The sequence below is a fragment of the Macrobrachium rosenbergii genome, chromosome 29 (assembly GCF_040412425.1).
Source record: "Macrobrachium rosenbergii isolate ZJJX-2024 chromosome 29, ASM4041242v1, whole genome shotgun sequence".
In the NCBI taxonomy this organism is placed as follows: domain Eukaryota; kingdom Metazoa; phylum Arthropoda; class Malacostraca; order Decapoda; family Palaemonidae; genus Macrobrachium; species Macrobrachium rosenbergii.
This window is the reverse complement of record NC_089769.1, coordinates 20152037-20176809: the sequence shown is the minus strand read 5'-3', so window position 1 is coordinate 20176809 and position 24773 is coordinate 20152037. Positions and strand designations below refer to the sequence as shown.

The window sequence follows — 24773 nt, the reverse complement described above, 5'->3', positions numbered from 1 at the left end:
GCAGTCTGAAATTGTGACAAACATCGCCGAATGCATAGGACAAAGCAGAAGGAAGCTTAAGACCACCTTTACTAGAGGTTACTTGGTGAAACCCTCCCTATGGGTTTAGGCCCCTAATGCTAACTAGTCCTACTAAAGAAGTTATTTTTTTGAAATGCCCAGCCCATCCCTGCATATACGAAGACGCCTTCTTGTCTTTGTTCGTGTATTTTTTCCTACAGTAAAATTCATAGAGGGTGAACAGCAGAATATTTATAAAAATAAATACAGTATGTATATATATATATATATATATATATATATATATATATATATATATATATATATTTACATATACATCTATGCACACACACATATATATACACATATTATATATCTTTCTTAAATATGCAAATAAAAAAAATTCACAGTGTTGATATTCAAAGAATACAGCGATACTGAAAAATAGATATTCAGATTCTGCATTTCAAAAACCAGAGCAATACGTTATTTGGACACAAGATTAAAACTCAATCCTCTCCCACCGAGCAAAACAAAATAACAACTATAGCTGAGGGAGATTTACCAGATCCTTTTGTCTTATAAGTATCTCATTAAAGAATAACAAAAAAGAAACGCTTATAAGTCTCAACGAAATCACTCTCCTTAACCTGCAATGTGAAGATTAATTTTTATTGCATTGTGCAAGAGAGTCAAACGATTGAGAGAGAGAGAGAGAGAGAGAGAGAGAGAGAGAGAGAGAGAGAGAGAGAGAGAGAGAGAGAGAGAGAAGGATTAACTGCCAATTAATCATTATTCAGAAGCGAACTTCGAAAGCCAAGGTAAACAGACTGGGTAATTTTGCCTTGAAGTGCTTTATACACATAAAGGAAAATTTAGTGTCGAGAGTGCTGAAATATTTATTCTAAATTCCGGTTTATCAATCTTACACCTGAATAGCTTTTTTAAAATGCAATTTTAGGGTGTAAGTTAGACAGTTACATAAAACTGTATACAATTTCTAATTTTTCATATTTGCTCACCTACAATTGCAAACAGGCCATTAGTTGTCATAATTGTTCTGGTACGTAAATGGGAGCTGTTCTTTAAACCAATTAGCTTGCTGTGGTCACCACTGCAAGAGTTCAGTTGGGGCCTGCTATGTTACTTCAGACGGGTGAAAGAGGTATTGGAAAGGAAGACCCTTGATATATATATATATATATATATATATATATATATATATATATATATATATATATATATATATATATATATATATTACGAGACTGTACCAGAGTGTGACTGTCGCTGTGTGTGTTTGGGGGGCGGTGTTTGAGGTCCTGCTGATGAGCATTCTGTGCAAATATAATAAGGGGCTAATGTTGTGGAAGTTATATTGCACATGGGGTTCATCCGCAACTCAGCAGTTAACGAGTGTAACAGCAAAAAAAAAAAAAAAGCATGCGCGCGCACACACTCACACATATATGTGTGCGTGAGTGCCTTTATTTATATATGTGTGCCTGCCCACTAGCTTTGTGATTAATCACATCACCTCACCAGTGGAAGACCAGAGCGTTGCCCCCAAAATCCATTGCGCCACTGTTGATCCAAGAGGTGAATTTTAACTGGACCTTTGTTGGATGTGGTTGAATGCAGCGACTGTGAAAAGGGGCACTGGGAAAAAGACGCGCTGAGAAATGTTAGTTTAACGCCCTTCGAGCCACTCCCTTAAAGATGAAGTTGCGTACAGTGACATATATATATATATATATATATATATATATATATATATATATATATATATATATATATATATATATATATATATATTATATATATATCCATTTACTATTACATGTCACTTTCTCCCTTACGTAGTGCAACATTCGAGTCATTCATGTCTTTCATGAAAGAATCTGTGACAAGTCGCAGCTGCCCAATCTAGGCAGTGTCATTAACTTAGCGTTATAGTTTTAATTCTAAATATAAATGAACTTTCTCCACTGAGTGGAAAGGCGTGGATACACTAATATAAATTGGAGTTTTCCAGATTTATGACATCGTTAATACCATGCTGCCGGTTCGATAACAATCTCATCACCTTATAGTGAACAGATGACGGAATATAAAGTCGAGTGCATTGCCGGCGAAGCGAGAGAAATTCCGAGTTTTACAATGGAATTTTGACAGCAGATTGCATTGCCAGTGAACAACGTGGGTCTTTCGTTCTGTATTATGCTATATTTCGGCATTGTCAGATAAGATTAAAACTTTGGTTATTTAAATTTTTGCATCGGCCCGACATCCTTATTTCCTTTTGCTTATTCAAACCCGTCTGCTTCATAAAGATGAAATTACACGCAAACCGCAAAGACGTGCAAAGTGTTGTGTGTGTAAATCCAGCAAGATATTTTCGTGATTATTGGAGTGTTAGCTGCCTCTGGGGATATTCCATCGTCTCCCGACGTGTTTGAAACTGCGTCAGCGATTAGAACAATGTATGACCCAGAGGCAAAATAATTTGTAAGTAAACGCTGAGGCAGGACACTCGTGGAGAGGTCTCAATGCAAGTTTATGAATTGTTATTGGAAATTCAAGAGGTAATCAATGCTTGCATTATTGCGGGCGGACATGGCTCCCATTCTATTCGACGTTAATGATCACTTGGAAGAATTATATCGACAGACAAGACTATGGGGGAATTTCCCTGAGCAATGAAATTCAGTTCTAATTTGAACTAATGCTGCGATTTTTCTCTGGATATTATATATATATATATATATATATATATATATATATATATATATATATATATATATATAGTCGGTTGATATATAAATATGAGAAATTCAATAAACCAATCAAGATATAGCAAACTGCTATTGCGTGTCAGATGGAGGTAAGAAAGCTTATTGAAAGTCTTTTAGCATTATGAGCTAAATTTGCCTTGTATTTACGGTTTTCTTTTTCCTAATGTAGTCATATCTCTCTCCCTCTCTCTGGATTACCCGATGCGTGTGTCTATTTACGAAAATCCTGTTACCGAATTTTTCCGGCCTTCATAAGAACCATTTTCAAACATGAAACACATTGGCATGCAATTAGGAAACGGTCTAAGTGGAAAGAAATGGAATTCAGTTTCTCTGGAGAATGCTTAATGACGTTCTTTACCTGTCAGTTTTCTCTTAAAGAGCCAATTGTTATTCAGAACTGACAAAGTTCTGTATTTATCTAACTACAATGATGACGGAAAAATAATTCATACAAGAAAAATAAGAGGAGGAGCTATCAACTGAATTATAAAGAAGAAGAAGAAGAAGAAGAAGAAGAAGAAGAAGAAGAAGAAGAAGAAGAAGAAGAAGAACAACAACAACAACAACAACAACAACAACAACAACAACAACAACAACAATAATAATAATAATAATAATAATAATAATAATAATAATAATAATAATAACAACACATCTGCATAAATTCAGACTGGCTAAATTTTATCTAATGTTTTTCGACGTTTTACGAAGTTGGGAATTTTAAAAGACTCATTTCAGATCAATCTATTATTTTTTTTAGCTTAATGCAAAAACCAAGTTTGTGAATGGCACGTGTAGCGTTACACCCAGGTTTACCGTTAATCCGAAAGCATAGGAAATGTTATGTAACCTGCCATTGTGAAGGAGATTCCCTTTTCAGGATACGGTATTGAATGTGGTCCTCAAGTTTATCTTTTCTGTAAATTTCCCTTCTACGATAAGTCGTCATTCTTTGAGAAAATGAGTACCGAGACTATTTTCCCAGAGCACTTTACTTACTTCAGTAAAAACGTTTATCGAGTAGGAACCAGCATTTAATGATGACTTAGTCATCTAAACTTCAGATGATTCATAAGTCTGCCTAATCTAGGGAACTTGTAAGTCCACTGAGATGAAGAAATTAACATCTCCTCAAAGGCCAATGACACCCGACACTGATGCAGATGTACTGCTTCCTGATGTTAACAAAATTACTGGGCAAACATTTTATTTTTTTTATATTAGTGCTGGTTGAGGGCGGGTTAGGTGACAGTAAAAAACACCTACGTTTGAAGATATCAAGGTTAAAGAGCTTTTAGTTTAAGACTATTGCAAGTGATGTATGAGTTTCTATATTCTAATAGTTGCTTAAAAACCATTAAAATACTCGCCGTTCACGGAAAAGTCGTGTTTTTTCCAAGTCGACTGACGCGTTAATATAACGCTGCTCGCCGAGTTATGAGACGTGCTACCGTTTTGTTATGATTCATAATGTAGTTCTAGTACATGAAGTCATCTACTCCGTAGCGAACGAACTCTGGTTTTTTGTTTCTTTCTGATCAACTGACCATTAACGATCTATGATCCTTTTTCATTTGCTGAGAGATACCAATGACACATCTCTCTTGGTGCTGTCACACGGGTAGAACCGTTTCTACCGAAGTCCGAGCTCCTGTTTTCCTCAACTGCAGCATTTATATTGTGGAGAGTCAATAACATGGAGTGGTCGTCTCCCTACCGAGCGCGTGACCTCAGGCGGCCATATTGAAACACACGGTCATTAAAAATAAATGATAGAAATATCTTCAGGTGACACGGAAAGCGCAGCGCACAACAAGTTACCTATACACCCACCACAGTGCTAACAGTAATGACGAAACATTAAGGTAGCACATTGCTTCTTTTTCTTCTCGTTTATTATAAAGTTATGCTATCTTATTCAACGTAAATTAATAATTACTCTACCATATATTAGTTAAAGTTTTGAAAACACATTTAGCAAAATATGATTTTCCCAGGAAAAGCTCAGTGTCTCGTTAACACAGCAATGTCAGACAAGAGACAAGGCTAAAAAAGTAATTTTATTCTATTCTCAGGCTTTGGAACGATACTTAGAGAATTGTCATATAAGGACTACCATAAGAAAGTAATGTTGACTTATCTGGAAGAAAATTGTTCTCAAAGAAAAGACAAAACATTGAAACATACTTGCTGAATCAATACGTATAGGCCTAGCGTTTACATGACCATGAATCCTTTCCTTGCTGTTACCATCCCTGTCGGCAATATTTTACCTTAGCATGATGTTTCGATAACTTTTACCATGGAGAAACGATTTTTATATTCGAATTTAAGTCTGTTTAGAATAAGGTTTGAACTGTATGGCATCTTACCAAATGAGTATTTTGAGGTCTTAGGTCTAGCCTAGGTTACCAGACTTAATTTTCTTACTAACCAATCTATAAGGCATATCGTATAACGAAAACATAAATTACACCAGGATTTGTCACACACATATAACAATATACAATTTTTACTTTAAATTGAATAATAGAAGTTATTTCTTGCGGTTTCCTTACGTCATCCTGAAACACTCCCAACAAGCGTTATGTTTCAGAATTTCGTTGAAAGAACACATTTGATAAAATACATTTTGTGAAACAACTTTAACGCTGTATTTATATGCCTAAAACTGAAAAATCGACGGCACAGACTGCATCCTACAAGCGGCCTACGTACTGCAAAGAATCCTTAATGACTGAAAAAATACAGCCGGCTCCTTACACATCACAGTAACACGTGTTAAGATCAAGACTTGTTGACACAACCAGTGACCTCTAGGCCTAGTTACCACTAAGCATTTTCAATACCGAACAAAATCCTGTTTTCCTTTGTATTGTGTGGCATATACAAGGTTAGTAAAGGTCTGATAACAAAACTGAAATCGCCCTTGCACTGTGCCATAATAATACGTTGAAAACATTGCACATGTTAACAGAGAAAGATTATGTAATACTAACAAAAAATTTCACTGACTAGCACTGAATTTGGGTAAACGAAATTCAGACTGCTTTGCTTACCTGAGAATTTATTCCATTTTCTCTTATAAGATGCACAACTACTATCAACATAATGAACAAAAAAAATCCAGTTTGCGCCTATTCAGCGCCGGCCTAGTGGTGGCTCTCCAAACTACTTTATTCATAATATACAGGTAACATTTACCTTTACGACTGCTATACATTTTGCTAAGTAATACTCATTATAAAATTACATACATACATATAACTATATATATTTTATATATATATATATATATATATATATATATATATATATATATATATATATATATATATATATATACATACATGCATACATACATACTGTACATGTATATACATTACATAAAAATAAATATATATAAATATATATACATATATATACATATATATTTATGTATAATTTAGTCTTTTACGACATACATATGTAATTGCAATATCCACATTGTCCTCTTAAACTGTCGATTTTTTATTTTATTTTTTTGGATACGCCTGTCAAATGGAAGAATATGAATAAATTCTGACGCGGGGACGTCAGAAATTATTTATAGTCTTCCATTTGGATCCAAGTCAGAATTTATTCATATTCTTCCATTTAGATTTTAGGCTTTGCAGTGACAAGCGTATCCGAAATGCGTAAAGAAATCGAGAACTAAAGGTTTTGTGGTTTTATAATTTACTATATATTAAAATTATATATATATCTATATATATATATATATATATATATATATATATATATATATATATATATATATATATATATATATATATATATATATATATATATATATATATATATATATATATATATATATATATATATATATATATATATATATATATATATATATATATATAAGTGCATGCGTGTTTTCCGTAGAAATGGCAAGAGCACGGTAACACAGGCCCTGAGTATTTCCGATAATGAAAACCGTTTTGTCTCATCCAAGTAATTCTGTTATATGTGATGCTAACCCTATTTTTATTTTAATAATGTGTATTTCTCCACACAAGTACAGCATAGGCGTAAATTTCAGACGTTTGTGCTCTACCTACTTATTCCACCTCACCATCAAATTGAACTGTTATGATGAATATGGTCGTTTGATTTTTCGCTTACATTTAACGAACAGCATAATGAGAAAAAGTATCGCCTACTGTGACTGATGTGAAAGCCTCATTTGCTAATGATTGTGAACCTTACTGTTTTAGAAAGCCACAGAACTACTGAACTGCAGATATGACTAAATATGCCCGCCAAAGTACTGAAACACTACAATGAAGTGGTCACTGTGTTATGGAAGGCCCCCAAAACCCCGCAACTACCGCTCTTACCCGTCATAAAGTTACAAGGAGTTTTCGTTGTACCTCTTCCCTCAAGTTTCACATACAGAAATTTTCCTTCGATTCCATGTTTCAAGTAAAATATTGATAATGTCTTGTTTCTTCTAATAATTCGTATGATTTGTTTCACTTTGAAAATGTACGGAGAATACGTGAAATCGTTCTGCTTGGATATCCGAGACCCATTTCTTCTAATGACTTCATCGGTCATGTTATTTACTTTGGGACCTAAGGACATGTTTTTTTAATCTTTCAACTCAGTAGCATTATTAACACGCATTAAACGTATTTGAAGGAGAAATTTATGTTTTTAAACAAGCCATCACTTCGGTCAGCACTTACTTATATAAAATATTACTAGCTTACTGGGACAAATTACCCCTAACTAATCATCGTCAAGCTGCCACCAATTTTTAAGTGGATTTTCACAAGATAAAAAAATAAAGTAAAATGCGTAATGTCACTTAAAAAAACTTGCAGAAGTATCATGGGGATGGTAGAATACTTCCTTGTTCATTTCAGAATTTTTCTCAATTAAACACCCCGATTTCCCCACTTATGGTCTCCCGTAATTGCAAGATATATAAGCTTCCAATAACTTTAAACTATCTATATCCTACTGAACTGAATGTCAGAAACGTAAAAAAAAAAAAAAATCCCTCCAAGAAACAAGTTTTAAGTCTGCACCGGAGGAACAATGACTACGAGCTGAAACTGGTATCTCAAAGCAAGGCCTGAATTCCAAAAACCCATTTGATTTGGGAAAATTGTGACAGGAGAACCAATCAAGTCTCAGCATAGTTCACGCACCCACAGTTTCCGGTGAAAAAACACAAGGAGTTCCAAACAGCGCCAGCCATCCTTACGCACAACGCACTGGGACAAACAAAATCCGATCGGGGCTCCTCTCGCGTGACCGTGGAAACCGCAGAGATTCAGTATCACTGACCCTTCCTTAATGGTCGGAACATAAACAACGAACTTGAGTAGTCCAGGTACGTAACAACTTTCGTCGGTAAATATGTCTGTTATTATGGTAAATTTGCGTTAAATTTTAGTATGAATTTCGCATTAAGCATACTAAGGACTCTTACGAACACTGCAAAATAACTCCAGTATCCAGTACTGTTATTAAAATAATACCATTAGATCTTCTACTTTATTTGGTCGGAATCACAATATGGAAATAAAATGGCCCACTTCAACCGGTTGGGATGGCTCTGTAAACGACCAGGCTACTTTGTTATAAGGTAAGCGGTTTTAAATGCGAAATAGGCGTGGTTTTTTTTCTGGTAGTTTTTGTTGTGGGTCTAACCACATTCACATGGAAACAATGAAGCATTTGAACGTGTTTAGGTTCTGAAATAGATTAGTACTTAATTAATAAATCAGTTACTTTAAACGTGTAACTGGGTTTTCTGATAGTTTTGATTTTGCCTTTGATTTATATCCCGTGGGCAAAGGCTGGCTTCTAGGCTAATCTTACGGCCAGAGGAGGCAGAGGGGTGACTCAAATAGGTCAACAAACAACTAGCATAGGTAAGCAATCTATGTTCACAAAATATGGCACCAGGCCCGGCTTTGGGGGGTGGGGGTTAACCGGGCCTCTCCCCTGTTAAATATTTAAATTGTGAATTGTACTCATTTTTTGGTTTTTCCCTACAACAGTCTCGGGAAATTGCTGGACATAAAGGGTTATGTGATGATGGATGATCTTTAGGGGTTTCCTCTATACATTCGTATAGATATGCATAAACAAATCACTGTTTACTTTTTGTTTTTAGTTTTCTGTAAAAGAAAACTATTGAGATGGCTATTTGTCTGTCCGTCCGCACTTTTTCTGTCCGCCCTCAGATCTTAGAAACCGCTGAGGCTAGAGGGCTGCAAATTCGTATGTTGATCATCCACCTTACAATTATCAAACATATCAAACTGCAGCTCTCTAACCTCAGTAATTTGTATTTGATTTAAGGTTAAAGTTAGCCCTGATCGGTGCGTCTGGCACCGCTATAGGTGCCAACATCACAGGCCATCACCGGGCAGTGGCTGAAAGTTTCATGGGCCGCGGCTGAGTTTCATGGGCCGTGGCTGTGCAGAAAACTCGATTGCGCCGAAGAAACTTCGGGCGTTTTTCACTAATTAAACTTGAGTCCACTAAACTTTGTGTGGACACATCCCGTAGAATTACCATTTCTTTTCAGTTACAGGAGTTTATTATTCATAAATTCACCCTGAGCATAATTAGTAAACCAGCACACAGCAGCCTAAAAGGTTGGTGCGAGTGGCATATAGCTAGAAGAATTCATGGGATTCCATTTTCTCTCATTACTAATATTATTGACTAATCCCTGAAAACGCTGAGTTCGGAAATAATATGAAGAAGAATTGTCCAGAGGCACACAAAGGTGAAGAAGCCATCATGCAAACTTTTTTTAACCGTTGGGATTCTCCACCATGGATCCGCTGTGGCTTAAAAATTTTAATAATAATAATTATAATTATTACTATTATTTTAGGTCCGAGACTCCTTTTAGGATACGGCAGGTCGAAAATATTAATTATACAGTATGGGAAAAAATTCCTTGTAAATAATGAAGCACGTAAACGAAGGCATAAACAAAAGCGCCATATAGATTACATTTTCCTTATGGGACACCATGCCAGGATAATAGACCAAACCTCAGTAGTGACATGAAAACATATACACAAACTCTCTCTCTCATTCTATGTGTATAAAATGCTTTTGTAATATACAACGTCTAATATCAAAAAGAAAACAATTCTCTAATCCAGCTGAACGTGTGTGTATGTGCGCGTTAGCGTGAAAGTCAAAGCTTTTAACGCTAGATATAGGGTTAAACATGAAAAATTATTCTCCGTGTTTCTGTGCGTAGAAGGCTTTATTGAAATAAAATTTCAAATACTAGCTAGCGTGAAATAAAAGGAACAAAATAACATCCCTATTCCTCTCTCTCTCTCTCTCTCTCTCTCTCTCTCTCTCTCTCTCTGGGGGGCTGTATTGCAATTTGAAAATAAATGGCAAATTATGCTTTAAATAGTGATGATATCGAGAGAGAATATTCATCGTAGGGGTAATTTTAAAGCTGCCGTGGATGAATAGTAATGCATAAGAAGCATCCTTTTTCCTTTGCAATACCCGTCACGATTCGCTCTTCACCGCTGGATTTGTGTGGCAAATCAAGCCTTCTAAACTCACACCACCTTGTGGATTCTACAGCATGTAGGACCAAGATCTTACAAGGTTATATTGAATGTAATTTGAGAGAGAGAGAGAGAGAGAGAGAGAGAGAGAGAGAGAGAGAGAGAGAGAACATCTTGTAGATTCTGCAATATCGAGATCCTTCATAATTAAAAGAACTGAAGGTTGAGAGGAAAACACGCACACAAACACATATTTAAATAAACGCGTCTCGACTGTCGACCTAACCGCACAATAACTCCTCGTTGCTGGGAGAAAGGGCGCTGGTGACTGGCACAATACATGTACATACGCTACCGGGGTCTAAGCGATGACAGGCAGGGCAGCCGATCGAGACTACAGTCTACCCCAAAGCCAAATCAAAGTCCTTCAAAAGAAGGCATCGTGCTTACCCCATACAAATGGGAAAACAAGCACGTTAAAAGAAGAAGAAGAAAGAAGAAGAAGAAGTATATATATATATATATATATATATATATATATATATATATATATATATATATAAATATATATATTATATATATATATATATATATCTATATATATATATATTTATATGTATATATATATATATATATATATATATATATATATATATATATATATATATATATATATATATATATATAATATATATATATTAATAGCCACAATGCCCTCTTAACCTCTCGAATTCTTCGCGCTTTTTTGGATATGCTTGTCAAACGTGACCTCCTTGTGATTATGGTGACGCGGGTTCGTTTCCCGCGACCGGGCATCACAGTCTCTTCAATTTCTTGCGCTTGGATCTAACGGCTTTGTAGTGACAAGCATATCCAAAAAAAGAATTCGAGAAGTTAAGAAGCTATTACAATTACATATGTATCTGGTAAAAGTGACCAGTAGATTCTACACACACACACACATATATATATATGAGAGAGAGAGAGAGACAGAGAGAGAGAGAGAGAGAGAGAATGGGCGTCAGGACTTGCTATGTAACTCCGTAAACAAAAGTCCAAAACCAGAGTCATTACTTTACAACGGTCAAATGAAAAAGTTTTGCTTTATTCATCGTGGTTTCCTAGAAACAAAAATTAAAGCTGAATTTCCTCGATTCATACTGTGGCTCACATAAAATAATTGTCATGAAAGTCATCATGCATTTAGCAACAAAGGCTGAGTAAAATTTAAAATATAAAAGTCCATATGGATATTTATTCATACTAAAATTATGACTTTTGATCTTATAGTGCCATTTCAGTTCACTGGGATAATTGATTTCCTTGCTATGAAAAAAGCTCGTGTTGCCACAAAAAAAAAAAACACACACACATACACACACTCAAACATCACAAAAATAACACACATACACAAACATACACACACACACACACACTCAAATAATACTGGCGAGACGAGGCGTACGCGTCATTCATTAATATCGAGTATGTGTGTTATGACATAGCTATCGTAACGTCATTCATTAATTTCAAGTAACCAATGAGGAATCGTCACGTGTAATATGACTGTTTTGGTTGATTTGATTAGTGATACGACTGGATAAATTTAGGAATACCTAGGCGTACAATTTCTCCGATGCATGATTAGCAATTTAACAGGCTGCTATTGGAGCAAGAGCCCGTGCTCACGGATGGCTGGCCTAATCTCACAACAAACAAGATTAGCGACCTGCGGGGGCGGGGGGCGGGGAGGGGGAAGGTAACATGGAGAGGAAGGGGGATGGAATAGGATGGGCCTGAGCAGGATGGATATTTGCAAAATGGAAGCATTTTCTGTTTTCAAAACTTCAAAAAGAAACTTGCCTCGTTTTCGGACTCCAAGAACTGCGCTAGAAAATGGCGCTATAAAGCAAGCACGGAAAATTCTGTTTTGTGACGGGAATTTTCAGCGCTTTAGTATTCCTGAAGTCATAAAGATCTTCCTCCTTTCATTGCATTTAAGAACTCTACATTCAGTTTCGCCCCCTGAACATTCTGGAGATCAGAAAAGAGCAGAAAATGACAGGGTAATAATGCAGTGAGTGGCTCTAATAACTGATGATAATCGGACCATACGAAGTCTGCGATGGACAGTATCTGGGTCAAGCAGCCTCCAGCACTTCTTCACAGAACTATCATTTTATATCTATGTCATCTCTCCTTTTTAAAGAACAATAGACTCATCTATTACAAATACGTGTTGAAGAGTGGTTAAAATTCTTGCCATTTAATACATCAGTTGTCGACCAGGACTGCTCATTATAAATTCATAATCAAACACTGATGACATTATTCCATTGACATTATTTTGATAATTACTTCCATTTTTAGTTTTATTTAAAAGAAAACTATTGTGCCAGCTTTGTTTGTCTGTCCGCATTTTTTCTATTTTCCCTCAGATCTTAAAAACTATTGAGGCTGGAGGGCTGCAAATTGGTATGTTGATCACCCACCCTCCAATCATCAAACATATCAAATTGTAGCCCTCTAGCCTAGGTAGTTTTTATTTTATTTAAGGTTAAAGTTAGCAATGATCGTGCGTCTGGCAACGATGTAGGCCAGGCTACTCGATTATGCAGGATAAAGTTTTCTTTCTTTTTTTTTTTGCTAAATTTGTGAGCTGTAGCGAAATACAGAAAACCAGTGGGGTCAACCCAGACATTCTCGTCCATGCCATGCATTTTTGGAGAGAGAGAGAGAGAGAGAGAGAGAGAGAGAGAGAGGTAGGTAGGTAGGTAGGTAGGTTCGCTCCTCGTTTCGGTTTCCTATTGTAATTGTTACAAAAAGTTGTATATTTTATCATGTTTTGCAAATTTATTAAGGAACTTTCAATAAAACAATTAAGCTAAGATAAAACATATCCTATAATGCATGGACTCATGAGTATATATGCAAATGTGTAACGCAAGAGTTACTTAAATTTTGCCCATGGTTCATTTTTGCAATTGATTTTACTTGTAAGTATCAGAGGTAGTACCACAGATCTTTGGCTAAATTTTGAAATTTATTTAAAGAGTATTTCTATATCCTTATTTATTTTCCTAATTTACTCTTCGATAATAAAACATGTTAATACGAATATCTCAGCTGTACAAGTTTCTGTGGGATTTAGCATAAGCTTTATCAACTGGACTGCTTTACAATTTCCAAAATCAGGACAGCACTCTCATAATTACCCAGAAAACTCCCGTCAGCTCAAAAAGCTTTGGACCCCCGCTACGAACAGGAGATTTCCCCTGCCACAGATATACTCAAGATTTCGAAATTCATTTCAAACATAAAACATTCATCTCACTGGGCTTTGCTAGACCACAGTTTAAAGTTCTAGTTTGTGTTTGTTAGTACTCTGGTGGAGGGAGATGGATGTGTATGTAAATATATACATGCATATGTATATACACACACACACATCTATGTATAAATGACTTATTGCCGTGTAACTTTCGTTTCTCACGAAACTCCATAATAACTTTTTAGTTTTGAAACTCCGGCGTGGAAAAGTCGAGTTGAAGTTATTCGAGGTGAAAGTTCAGAGAGGAGTTGAAATAAGAAAAGGAATAATAAAGCTCGTAACATGAGCACTGACAAAGGAATCTCAATGTCTGCTCAAAATTCTAACTGCCACGATAATGACATAGAAACTCCTATGGAAGTAATTCAATGGCATTGTTAGAGCACACTCGAGACCATTCTGTCTCTGTAGGATCGGAAGTGAACCATCTTATCTCACGCTCCAGAGACGAATTTCCCTTCCTGCGCTAAGGTATTGGAAAATCGAGAAAAGTAAGGCAATATGTAAAATATATGTCCTCCGCGCTAGTTGAAATTAAATTTCAGCATCCAAAGTTTCCAAGGAACGGTTTTGCACGTCTCACCGAGCGCTACAGATATATCATTATTCACGCTAATTTACTTGCTACAAGTTCCCGTTTATCAAAATCTCCTTTCACGTACCTGTCATTATGAAAACTTTAACAAAACAGCAAAAGGTTATCACACCTACGGATCAAGGTGATGTAACGATCGATGACGCAACCTTTCTTCCCCTGGAAAATGAAAATAAAGTTCGTTGATGAAACTGACAGCAATTCGCCTTTCACTAAGCAATTTCAACGGCTTTTCTATTTTCCTTTAAAACTATATTTGCTCTCGTATTTGTTTAATGTTTATGTTACTGTTACATTTTGGTTTTATCCTTCACTCCCCGAGTTATAACATTTTATCTGACGATACTACACAATTTTCAACATACTGTTGATGCTGCTGCAACTGGTGAAAAATATTATGATGATAATGAGAGAGAGAGAGAGAGAGAGAGAGAGAGAGAGAGAGAGAGAGAGAGAGAGAGAGAGAGAGAGAGAGAGAGAGAGATGGTAGGGGTCAATGGAGGCAGACAGTTTATTAAAAATTAGCCATTTCTTTTAAAAATAAAAAAGAGTAATCAGTTCATGGTAGTATACACACACACACACACACACACACACACACACACACACACACACACACACACATATATATATATATATATATATATATATATATATATATATATATATATATATATATATATATATATATATATATATATATATATATATATATATATATATATATATATTATATATATATATATATATAGTATATATATATATATATATATATATTGTTACGATGAGTCCTTCAGCTGATGAGTTATTATTGCTTACTTTGATTTATATTGCCTTGCTTTACCTATCACCCACGTAATTCTGTCAGTTAAAGATAAACTTACCACTAAAGGGCAAATAGCGAATAGTTCAGGTACCCAATTAACACCCTTTAACAAAGAATAGAGGTTTATTCATATTCACAGGAATGAATTCAGCAAACTTACTGGAACACTAGTTTCAGCAAAAACAAGTAAATTAAACAAAGTGAACGGATTATTCACAGGAGCTAACAGCAACCCAGAATAATGGTCTAACTTCGGGCAAACTTCAATGCTACATAGACTGAACGCAACAGTTAATATGATTCTCAGAAGCTGTATCAGGAAGTTACTGCAAGGTCGAATTAAGGCTTCTTGATACTAATGAGGCAGATCCTTCTCCCAGAAAGAGGATGTTGTGCAGGCCCAAGGCATACTTAATTCTGGAAAAGACCTATCCAGATAACAATCTCATATTACAGAAACTCTCACTTGTCATTACTAATCACAAAGGAATGATTCTAATTTCAAAAATTAAATGTTTAACACCATGGAGGATAAATTATGTGACTTCACTACACAACAATAATTGTACTTGATAGACAACTTCATACATGCGAAATGAGAGTTGCAGTCAAGGGGAAAGAGAACTCGGACTAATTGTCAAAATCAGACTTGCTGCTGGGAGAGATAATGCTTGATCAATTGCATCAAAAGTCCCTGGTCCATGGAAATAGCAGTCTTTCCCCCAAGTTCGAAAGGAGAGAGAGACAAAGGGCTTAAGCAGACTGCCCAGAAATACGTCTTGCTTCCACGGGCTCCACTCTGAGAGTCTCTTCCTGGAGCTTCAGGTAGCTTGGGTCGAGACTGGTCTCAGCTCCTCCCACTAGCCAACTTGGCTTGGCTTGGAAGCAGGTATCGTCTGGAAAATGACAAAGACTCACCAGTACAAAGGTCATAGAAAATTGAGCTTAAGGTACAGTATATCTAAGGCTTGTCATAGCAAAACCTCCCTTCAGATATTCCTCTAAACTAAAATTCTTACCCCCTTGACGGTTGGGGTCTGTTCAAAACAACTCCTGCCAGCTTGCTTTTTCCTACATCGTATGCCCTCTTACTTTAACAAAGATAATTTGCGGTGTTCGATTAAAATTTATATATATATATATATATATATATATATATATATATATATATATATATATATATATATATATTCTTTTCCCTTTGTAGAGTGAGCGACTGAAGGGTGAAGCCTTACGGTTTCTCAGCAAGTCTTTAGGGATGAGGCTGAGGGTCCCATGAACTCTCTCGACCCTGGCAGATGCTGTGGCTGGTGGGCAGTATTTTGTGAGCTGATAAATTTACTACAAAGCATGTTACAATCAGTCCAACATTAAGAGCGACTAAAGATAAAACCTCGGTTTCACGTTTCTTTATTGTGATATTAATCTACCTCATATCAGCCCTATATCTAGAGGCTCTCTGACTCCCTAACTGGTTCTGCCTCCCGGATTAGTTATTATATGACATTAGAAGGAGACTTCTTGCAAGTCAAAAAAAAAAAAAAAAAAAAAAAAAAAAAGAGTTAAAGGCCATTTTCTTTTGTAATGAAGAAAAATTGATTAAAAAATATAACGAAATATCAACAAATCCCCTAGGATGCCCCTGAACATTTACCATCAGAAAAATACTGTAAATATTTTCTCACAGAAAAATATTAAGTAATGGATATTTCTTTCTTGAATGGGTCTTTAGTGAATCTACACTAAAGGATCCAAATCTGATGCTGATCTTTTGTTTGCAGATGTTCCTCCTCCTGAAGTCGAGTGCAGTTACTCAAGCAGCATATCATCTATATCTATTGCCCAGGAAGTGGCAAAGAAAGAATGTCAAACTAGTACTAAGAGAGGTCTTATAATTTCTAATCGATCTCAAAGCATAACAGAATCCTTAAGGAATTCTAACAACGAGCATCCATGAGTTATAGAGGCAACAGAAAGGTTATCTTTATGAGGCTCTTAAAGAAAAGTGGATTTTTTCTTTTTGAAAGAGCATGCAACGTGGCAACTGATCTTATTTTGAGATGGAATGTGTTGTTATTTACAAATACCTTCCAAAACAATAGGAAGAAACTGAAGGGGAACGATAACTCTCTCACGAAAGCCTTTTTAGAAGTATCCAGAAATGCAGGAAATGACTAAATCATCTTTCACATTTGTATACTGCGTTGTGTCCAGAACAACGTTGGGAAGCTTTCTTTTGTAACCTTGGTGACTGGACAGTTTCAGCCTTTCTGAAATGGCTGATTATTCCCCTTGACTGGTTGGTTCTTGCTGTTCAAGCGTCTTAGCCTTCAGGTTAAAGCCAGACGCCACTTGCTTTTCGAGCGCTGGGATGAGGAGGGGAAGTATCCTCTTGACAGGGTTTTTGGAAAAGATATGATGATAAATCGAGTGGAATACTTATGTGTCTGAAGAAGGTTTTTATAAGAATTATATAATTTTTTCTAATTTTAATATTTAGGTTTAGAGATTTATTCAACTATTATATATTGAGTGAATGGGTTTTTCTTTGAAGTCTTACAGTTCCTCGTTGGGCGTGTCGGTAGAGTTGTGGTCTAGCACTCGCTAGGCCCGAGTTCGAGTCTCCGGCCGGCTAATGAAGAATTAGAGGAATTTATTTCTGGTAATAGAAATTCATTTCTCGCTATAATGTGGTTCGGATTCCACAATAAGCTGTAGGTACCGTTGTTAAGTAACCAATTGGTTCTTAGCCACGTAAAATAAGTCTAATCCTTCGGGCCAGCCCTAGGAGAGCTGTTAATCAGCTCAGTGGTCTGGTAAAACTAAGCTATACTTAACTTTTGAAGTCATATTTGCAACCATAAACTTATCATCGAGTCGATTACACAGTTAATGCGACGCCAGATAACCAATACGAACTGATCAATCAAGCTTCTCTGACGGAGCATAACACGCCACTAGGTAAAACACGAATTATAGGTATCGCAGCTATTGATGATTGTTGCTGCAGAGGCTACGTGTCATTCTTGCAGATGAGCTGACACCATACATATTTATTTACTGAAAAGAATAAGAAAAGAGAATTTTAAAATATTTCAGCTTATTTTAGATACAATAAGAATCGTTGAACATTGCAGATGTACACACAGGAACTTTCGCATCTACTTATTTTATATTTATTTATGCTCGTTTTATTTATTGCCATTTGCTGTGATTTATATGTATCTATCTGCCTTTATTTACTGACATTTGTATTCAGGTCTCTGGTGCCAGTCTATTTATTGGTTAAAATTGCTGTACAAGGTCAAAGCCACTTGGTCTGCGTTATAAGAATAAATGCTTATTTAGAATAAAATTAAGAATATTTTTAGTTTTTGTTCCTCTACCGTCAGGTCATGGTTAACCAAACCTCTTGCTGTCAGTACCTCTTATTTAAAAAAATTCTCTCTCCTTGATTTTTGCAAAATCATTCTCTCTTTTACTGCATACTGTTAATCGAGACCAGTAAATAAACTCAGCGTGCGTTCCATCAGCTTCTCTTTTCCTCTTCATGACCCGTTACTTCTTTTGATGTTTATCATCGTCATCCAGTATGCTCTTCTTTTAGCCATGAAATTCCTTTTTCACAGATCTTTCCGCTCAAACAGCGTAGAGATTTGCTCATTCTGAACCCTTGCTCTTCATCACTGTAAATCTCTCTCCGATCTGTGTGTGTTTCTGCTTCATTTTCCTTTGAAACCCATTATTCCCTCTTCCTTTTCTCTTGGCTTTCTTTCCTCTTTACGCACCATTCTTGATCCGTCATTATCTTCGTTTCAGGTCGGTATATTGATCAGCCACTTTTGCCGAGAAATCATTTAGACAAAGGGGGGCCATTAATTTTAACAATGACAGAGGAGAGCGGAATTCCTTACTGAAATGGATCAGAAATCTTTGCAGGAAACAGATGTCACGATTTATTCCTCGACAGAAATGTTTCAGAAGTCGTAATTCGTCCGAAGGGTAGAAACGCAAATTGATATCACCGATATCATATAAATTTATTATGCGGAATTCTATCACGGCTACTCTTAATACTACTGCTTCTGCTACTACTACCAATGATAATATTTGCCTTCTCTATTCTTCGTGTTATTTTATTTTCTTAAAATAGTAGGTCATAGATTTAGTTTTCAGTATTTATTGGAGTAATATAATTCTTTCTAATATTTTCATAATTCTATCAGAGCGTTTTGAGTATTACTTTACACACCCATCTGCTGCCACCAAATTGCTGGGCACAACGTTATTTTTTTTATAGTGGATGCAAAGAGGCAGTGAAGGGACTTCTGCTGTGTTTGATGGATTGGGGTGGGCCAGGTTCCTGGATTTGTAATAGTTCTATAGTGGTTTTACATTGCCCCCTCCTGAAGATTACGGACCTATTAGTGATCTTTCACCAACCCATGAAATGTTCTTGACGTTTCCCTGGACCGACATCTCTACGCCTCTGAAGATAATTATAATCACATTTTCTTTTCAGTCTTGAACATCCAGCAATTTTACTTAGATTTCACTAAACGTCATGAGTTATATCATTTTCTCCTCTAACCAGTCAGACTTCATATAATTCCTCAATCTCTACTACGTCCACACTCATCAAAAATCCAAGATGCTAACTATTCACACGGCAGCTCCTTACATTCGTAACGCCGCCGCCCCTCCATCCCCCGCCCCAAACACGCACACAAACCGCTCCCACTACATTTCTTTATCACGTTCTAACTGAAACACTGGGCCAAGTTCATATGTCAGCAATTTAAATAATACCCAATACGTTCTAGTAAAGTGACGAAAATGCTGAGAGGGATTTGCAAACTTTCCCTATGAATAGGAAACTACTGTAAATATACGACCTGTCACTTGTAGTGTTATGTAACCAAGTAAAACTAATTGTAAATACTTGCACACCATATTAAATTGTCTTTGCTGTCTTTCCTTTTGTTGTGGAGACATTGTGCAGCTGAAACAGCAGCTGAATAAAACTCTCGACTTAAAAGATCTCAGTTCAATGGAATCTGAGCCTTATCCACGACACATTTTAGTCGGGAGTTTTCGGTGCCCTTACTAGCTGGGGAAATCGTCCTCTAAAATATTTTTAGCAAGAACAAATCGTGACTTGGTTTCCTTCGGAGATTTCTGACTCATTCCAGAAAGAAACTGTGCTGTTCTGTCACCTTGGGAGACAAAAGGTGGTAACTAATATCTCAGCTTTATCTTGACGAGCTCTTGACCACAGTAACTAATCAATGTACCTACCTGAAAGGAAGATAATTACAAATGGGAAAGAATGGCAAGCAAAGACGAAAGGAAGTGGAATAAAAAGAAGAAAGAATGATGTGTTTGAAAGGGGAATGGAGGAGGACACACTAAGATTGGAAAGAGATTTACAGGGATGAGCAGAAAAGGTTCCGCCTCAGTAAAGCTCTACATTGTTTGAGCGAAATGGTCTGGGAACAAGGAATTTCGGGTAAAGTGGAGAGGAAGCTATTGGATGATGGTGACGGATATCGAAAGAAGTAACAGTTGATGAAGAGGAAAATGGAAAAAAAGAGAAACTGGTGGAATGCTCACGGAGTTTCAATACTGGTCCAGACTAAGATTATGCGGTAAAAGAGAGGATGTTTTTTATGAGTTATAGAGAGAAAATTTACTGTAACAAGAGGCATTAACAGTGAACACTGTTTAATATTGATTCGACTGAAAATGAACCAAAAATAACGTTGTTATTATCATTATTATTATTATTATTATTATTATTATTATTATTATTATTATTATTATTATTATTATTATTACATGATCATCATAGAGGAAAGGGTCTTGAACAGAATCCCAAATTCCCAACGTCATATCGATGTGTCGACGACATCTTTGTGAGAACTGAATTAGAGGACGACCTCGAGACCATTAAAAGGATCTTTGAAGACTGGACTGCTCGGTACTGAATGTTGCCATCGAGAGATGCAGTGATGGGACCCTTCCCTTTCGAGAGGCATTGGTGACGAAAACCACTGAAGGAAACCTCGTCAAAGTTTACCAGAAACTAACCAACTTTTGGCTCTGCCTTTACGGACGAATTGAGTCCCCACAGAAATATAAGCGAAACGTCGTGGACAACAGCATCAAGAAGACCTCATTCATTTTTCCACATCAAACAGTGCCATCGAGGAAATCACTAGTTCCTTAGATTTCGATAAACAATGGCTTCTCCAACAAGGAAGAACACAAAACCCGCGCCACTATCACGACGACTCAAGACTTTAAGAGATGACGGCTGCACTATGAAATTATATTGTAAAGCATAACGCACCACAAGGAAAAAACAAATGAAACCACTTTCCCTAAGATTATCAATGGCAGCGGCACAACTGCTACTCCTATGAACGAAATGGGGCTCGCCATTTACTGTAGCTACTGTAAAAACAGGAAAACTGTCAATTTGCTCATGAAAAACTATCTTGCATCTCTAAAAAAAGTTAAGTATACCTTAGTTTAACCAGACCATTGAGCTGATGAACAGTTCTCCTAGGGCTGGTCCGAAGGATTAGATTTATTTTACGTGGCTAACAACCAACTGGTTATCTAGCAATGGGACCTACAGCTTATTGTGGAATCCGAACCACATTATAACGAGAAATGAATTTCTATCACCAGAAATGAATTCTTCTAATTCTTCATTGGCCGGCCGGAGTGCTAGCTGAGAACGATACCCACCCGTCCCATGAGGAACAACTTGCATCTCTAACAGATGCCCTTCAGAGGCACGTCATCTACCGATGCAAACAGCCATTTGAGTGACGCCCTCGTTCATTTATCGAGTTGACAACGACATGGCGCTAAAAAAGTCGGTCCTGTCACTGCCTAGAGTGACGGTGCAGTGCAGAACCATAGCTCCCGGCTATACGTGCCAAGACTTGACCACCAAACCCATAATCAATGCCATCGAATATAATAGACGGTGCTCGGATAATCGACACTTCCGACTCCAAGAAACAATGTATGTACAAAAGCTAAAACCGAAAATAAATACGGTTAGAGAAGTAGAGGAGAAACAGCTCGAACCATATACAGCATCAGATTTGGATCAATTAGTATATATATATATATATATATATATATATATATATAATATATATATATATATATATATATATATATATATATATATATATATATATATATAATATATATAATATATATATATATATATATATATATATATATATATATATATATATATATATATATATATATATATATATATATATATATATATATATATATATATATATATATATATATATATATATATATCTATATGAGAGAGAGAGAGAGAGAGAGAGAGAGAGAGAGATAATGTAGAGAGAGAGATAATGTATAGCATTTTCAATAAGAGTAACAGCTATGACTTCTTCCTTTTCTGTAAGAAAATATTCATAGTATTTCACTGATGGTGAACGCTATGGGGTGGCAGAATTTGTAGTTAACAGTTAGGGCGTGAAATATTTCGATGAGAAGGATACCCTACCAAACTAAACGTTCAAGAAAGGTAACAGCCAGCATCTCGACGTCAGTCTCTCCCACCCTTCGCCTCCTAAACAAATCCTGTGTTTTTTGTACGTGAAATTATCATTTCACCCCCGAATATCCTCTTATATTTTGGCTTAAGATTTAACAGTTGGCAAAAGCAACATGGATAAGGTACTGATAAAAATAAAATTACTGTTAATAACTCTGAAGTTCTCTGAAGTATTTAGAAATCATTCGTTGAAATCTGAAAACCACATCACCAAACAAGGTAAGAAATGAGTATTGAAAATTTGGGGCGTATTGGAATTTGATTTCGCATCTGTGTTGACTGTTCGAGGTTTCTAGATCATGAGGGGACTAGAATTGTGGAAGATACTGACTGAGAATTTTGATGAAACCTGGGATATTTGGGATGGTAAGCCTCAAACACCCTCACTGAGCTAGAACTTCCAAGACTTCTTATCTAACTCTACGGGGAACGAAATATCACCAAATATTTGTGTTCTGATTTTCCACGCAGGAAATTTTGACAAAATTAGGTATTTACGGAACAATTTTAAATTTGCAGCATTTTGATAATATACCGTAGTATATTAAGAACTTCGTTTTACAAGTGTGAACAGTGGATCGTTTGTTATAAGACAACACAGACACCACCTTACTTAAGAATATTAAACTTACAAACATTCACAGATACAAACAAACAGGATCGCAAATTAAAACTGTGATCAGAGTGCCCCCTTTTGCCACCAGTAAGATCAAATTTTGTTTTGCGCCCCCGTACTATGCATACAGTATTGTAAGTACATCGTATTGTGTTTTAGGATGAAAAAGCATACAGTACTGTATTGATTTTATATTATACTCTACTTGAAGAGCGCAGTAACCAACCTACAAACAATTCAACATACAAATGACCGTCCGGAACATAACTCGTTTGTCAGCAGTCGGGTGGTGTCTGTATACTTATACAAATAATTTACCTCAAAACTTCGAGCACACCATTAATCTAAATCACAAAAAATGTATCTAATTTCTTCGCCAGATTTGACGACCGATCTTCGGAACGAGGAAATGACGATCACTGGTCTGACACCAAGGTCTTAGGTTCGAGAGCCGAGCTGGACGTGACAACCTCCCCGGCCCTTTTAAGGCTTTCACCACTCCGAGATGAGGATCAAGGTCTCTACAGATGCCGCGTCGATTTCAAACTTCAGCCAACAAAAACAACGAGAGTTAACCTGACAGTCGTGAGTAAGTCTGCAGTCCTATACAAGTTGAAATGGGAAAGCCAACAAATGGCAATTTATATATATGTATGGATATATATATAATATATATATATATATATATATATATATATATATATATATATATATATATATATATATATATATATATATACATATATATATATATATATATATATATATATATGTAATATATATATATATATATATATATAATATATATATATGTAATATATAATATACATATATGATATAATATAAATATATATATAAATATATATATACCTCAAAGCACGGGTGGAATAAACAGGCCAATTTCAACATTTGTCTTTTCTTTACTCCGACGTTTTGTAATTCATCACTACATCTGGGAATCTGTTGATAGATGTGATAAATTATTAAACAATCTCAAATTTGGTAAAAATCAGAAAAAAGTGATAAGATTAAGAAGTTACAATTATAAAAATAAATGTAAAAGCTTACACCGCCGAGCAAAGGAAGACTGAATGATACAAGGAAAGACAAAAGCTGAAACGTTAGCTCAGATGCAGTTGGATGGAGGAGGTTTGGGTATTCAGTTGGGGAACTAACTACTTATTCTAGAGTCGTTGCGTATTAAGCAGTTAGTTCCCCAGCTGAATATCCACACCTCTTCCAGCCAACTGTATCTGAGCCAACGTTTTTACTTTTGTCTTTCTTTGGGTCATTCAGTCTTTTGTCTTCCTTTCTCCTAACTGAAAGTGGGTCAGCAGTCTAAACTTTTACACTTATTTTTATAATTATTACTTTTTGGTCTTGTAACTTTTTTATGATTTTTAACAAATTTAAGATTGTCTAATAATTTATCATGT

At 35.9% G+C, this 24773-nt stretch overlaps 1 protein-coding gene across 1 annotated transcript in view; it reads left to right on the top strand.

Annotated features, from left to right (window-relative positions):
* Positions 1-24773, top strand: part of LOC136854649 (nephrin-like) — a 191467-nt gene that overhangs the window by 66942 nt on the left and 99752 nt on the right. Inside the window, exon 4 of the mRNA XM_067131213.1 lies at positions 23718-23926. Within this exon, the coding sequence (XP_066987314.1) occupies positions 23718-23926 (209 nt within the window). The remainder of the gene's footprint in view (positions 1-23717; positions 23927-24773) is intronic.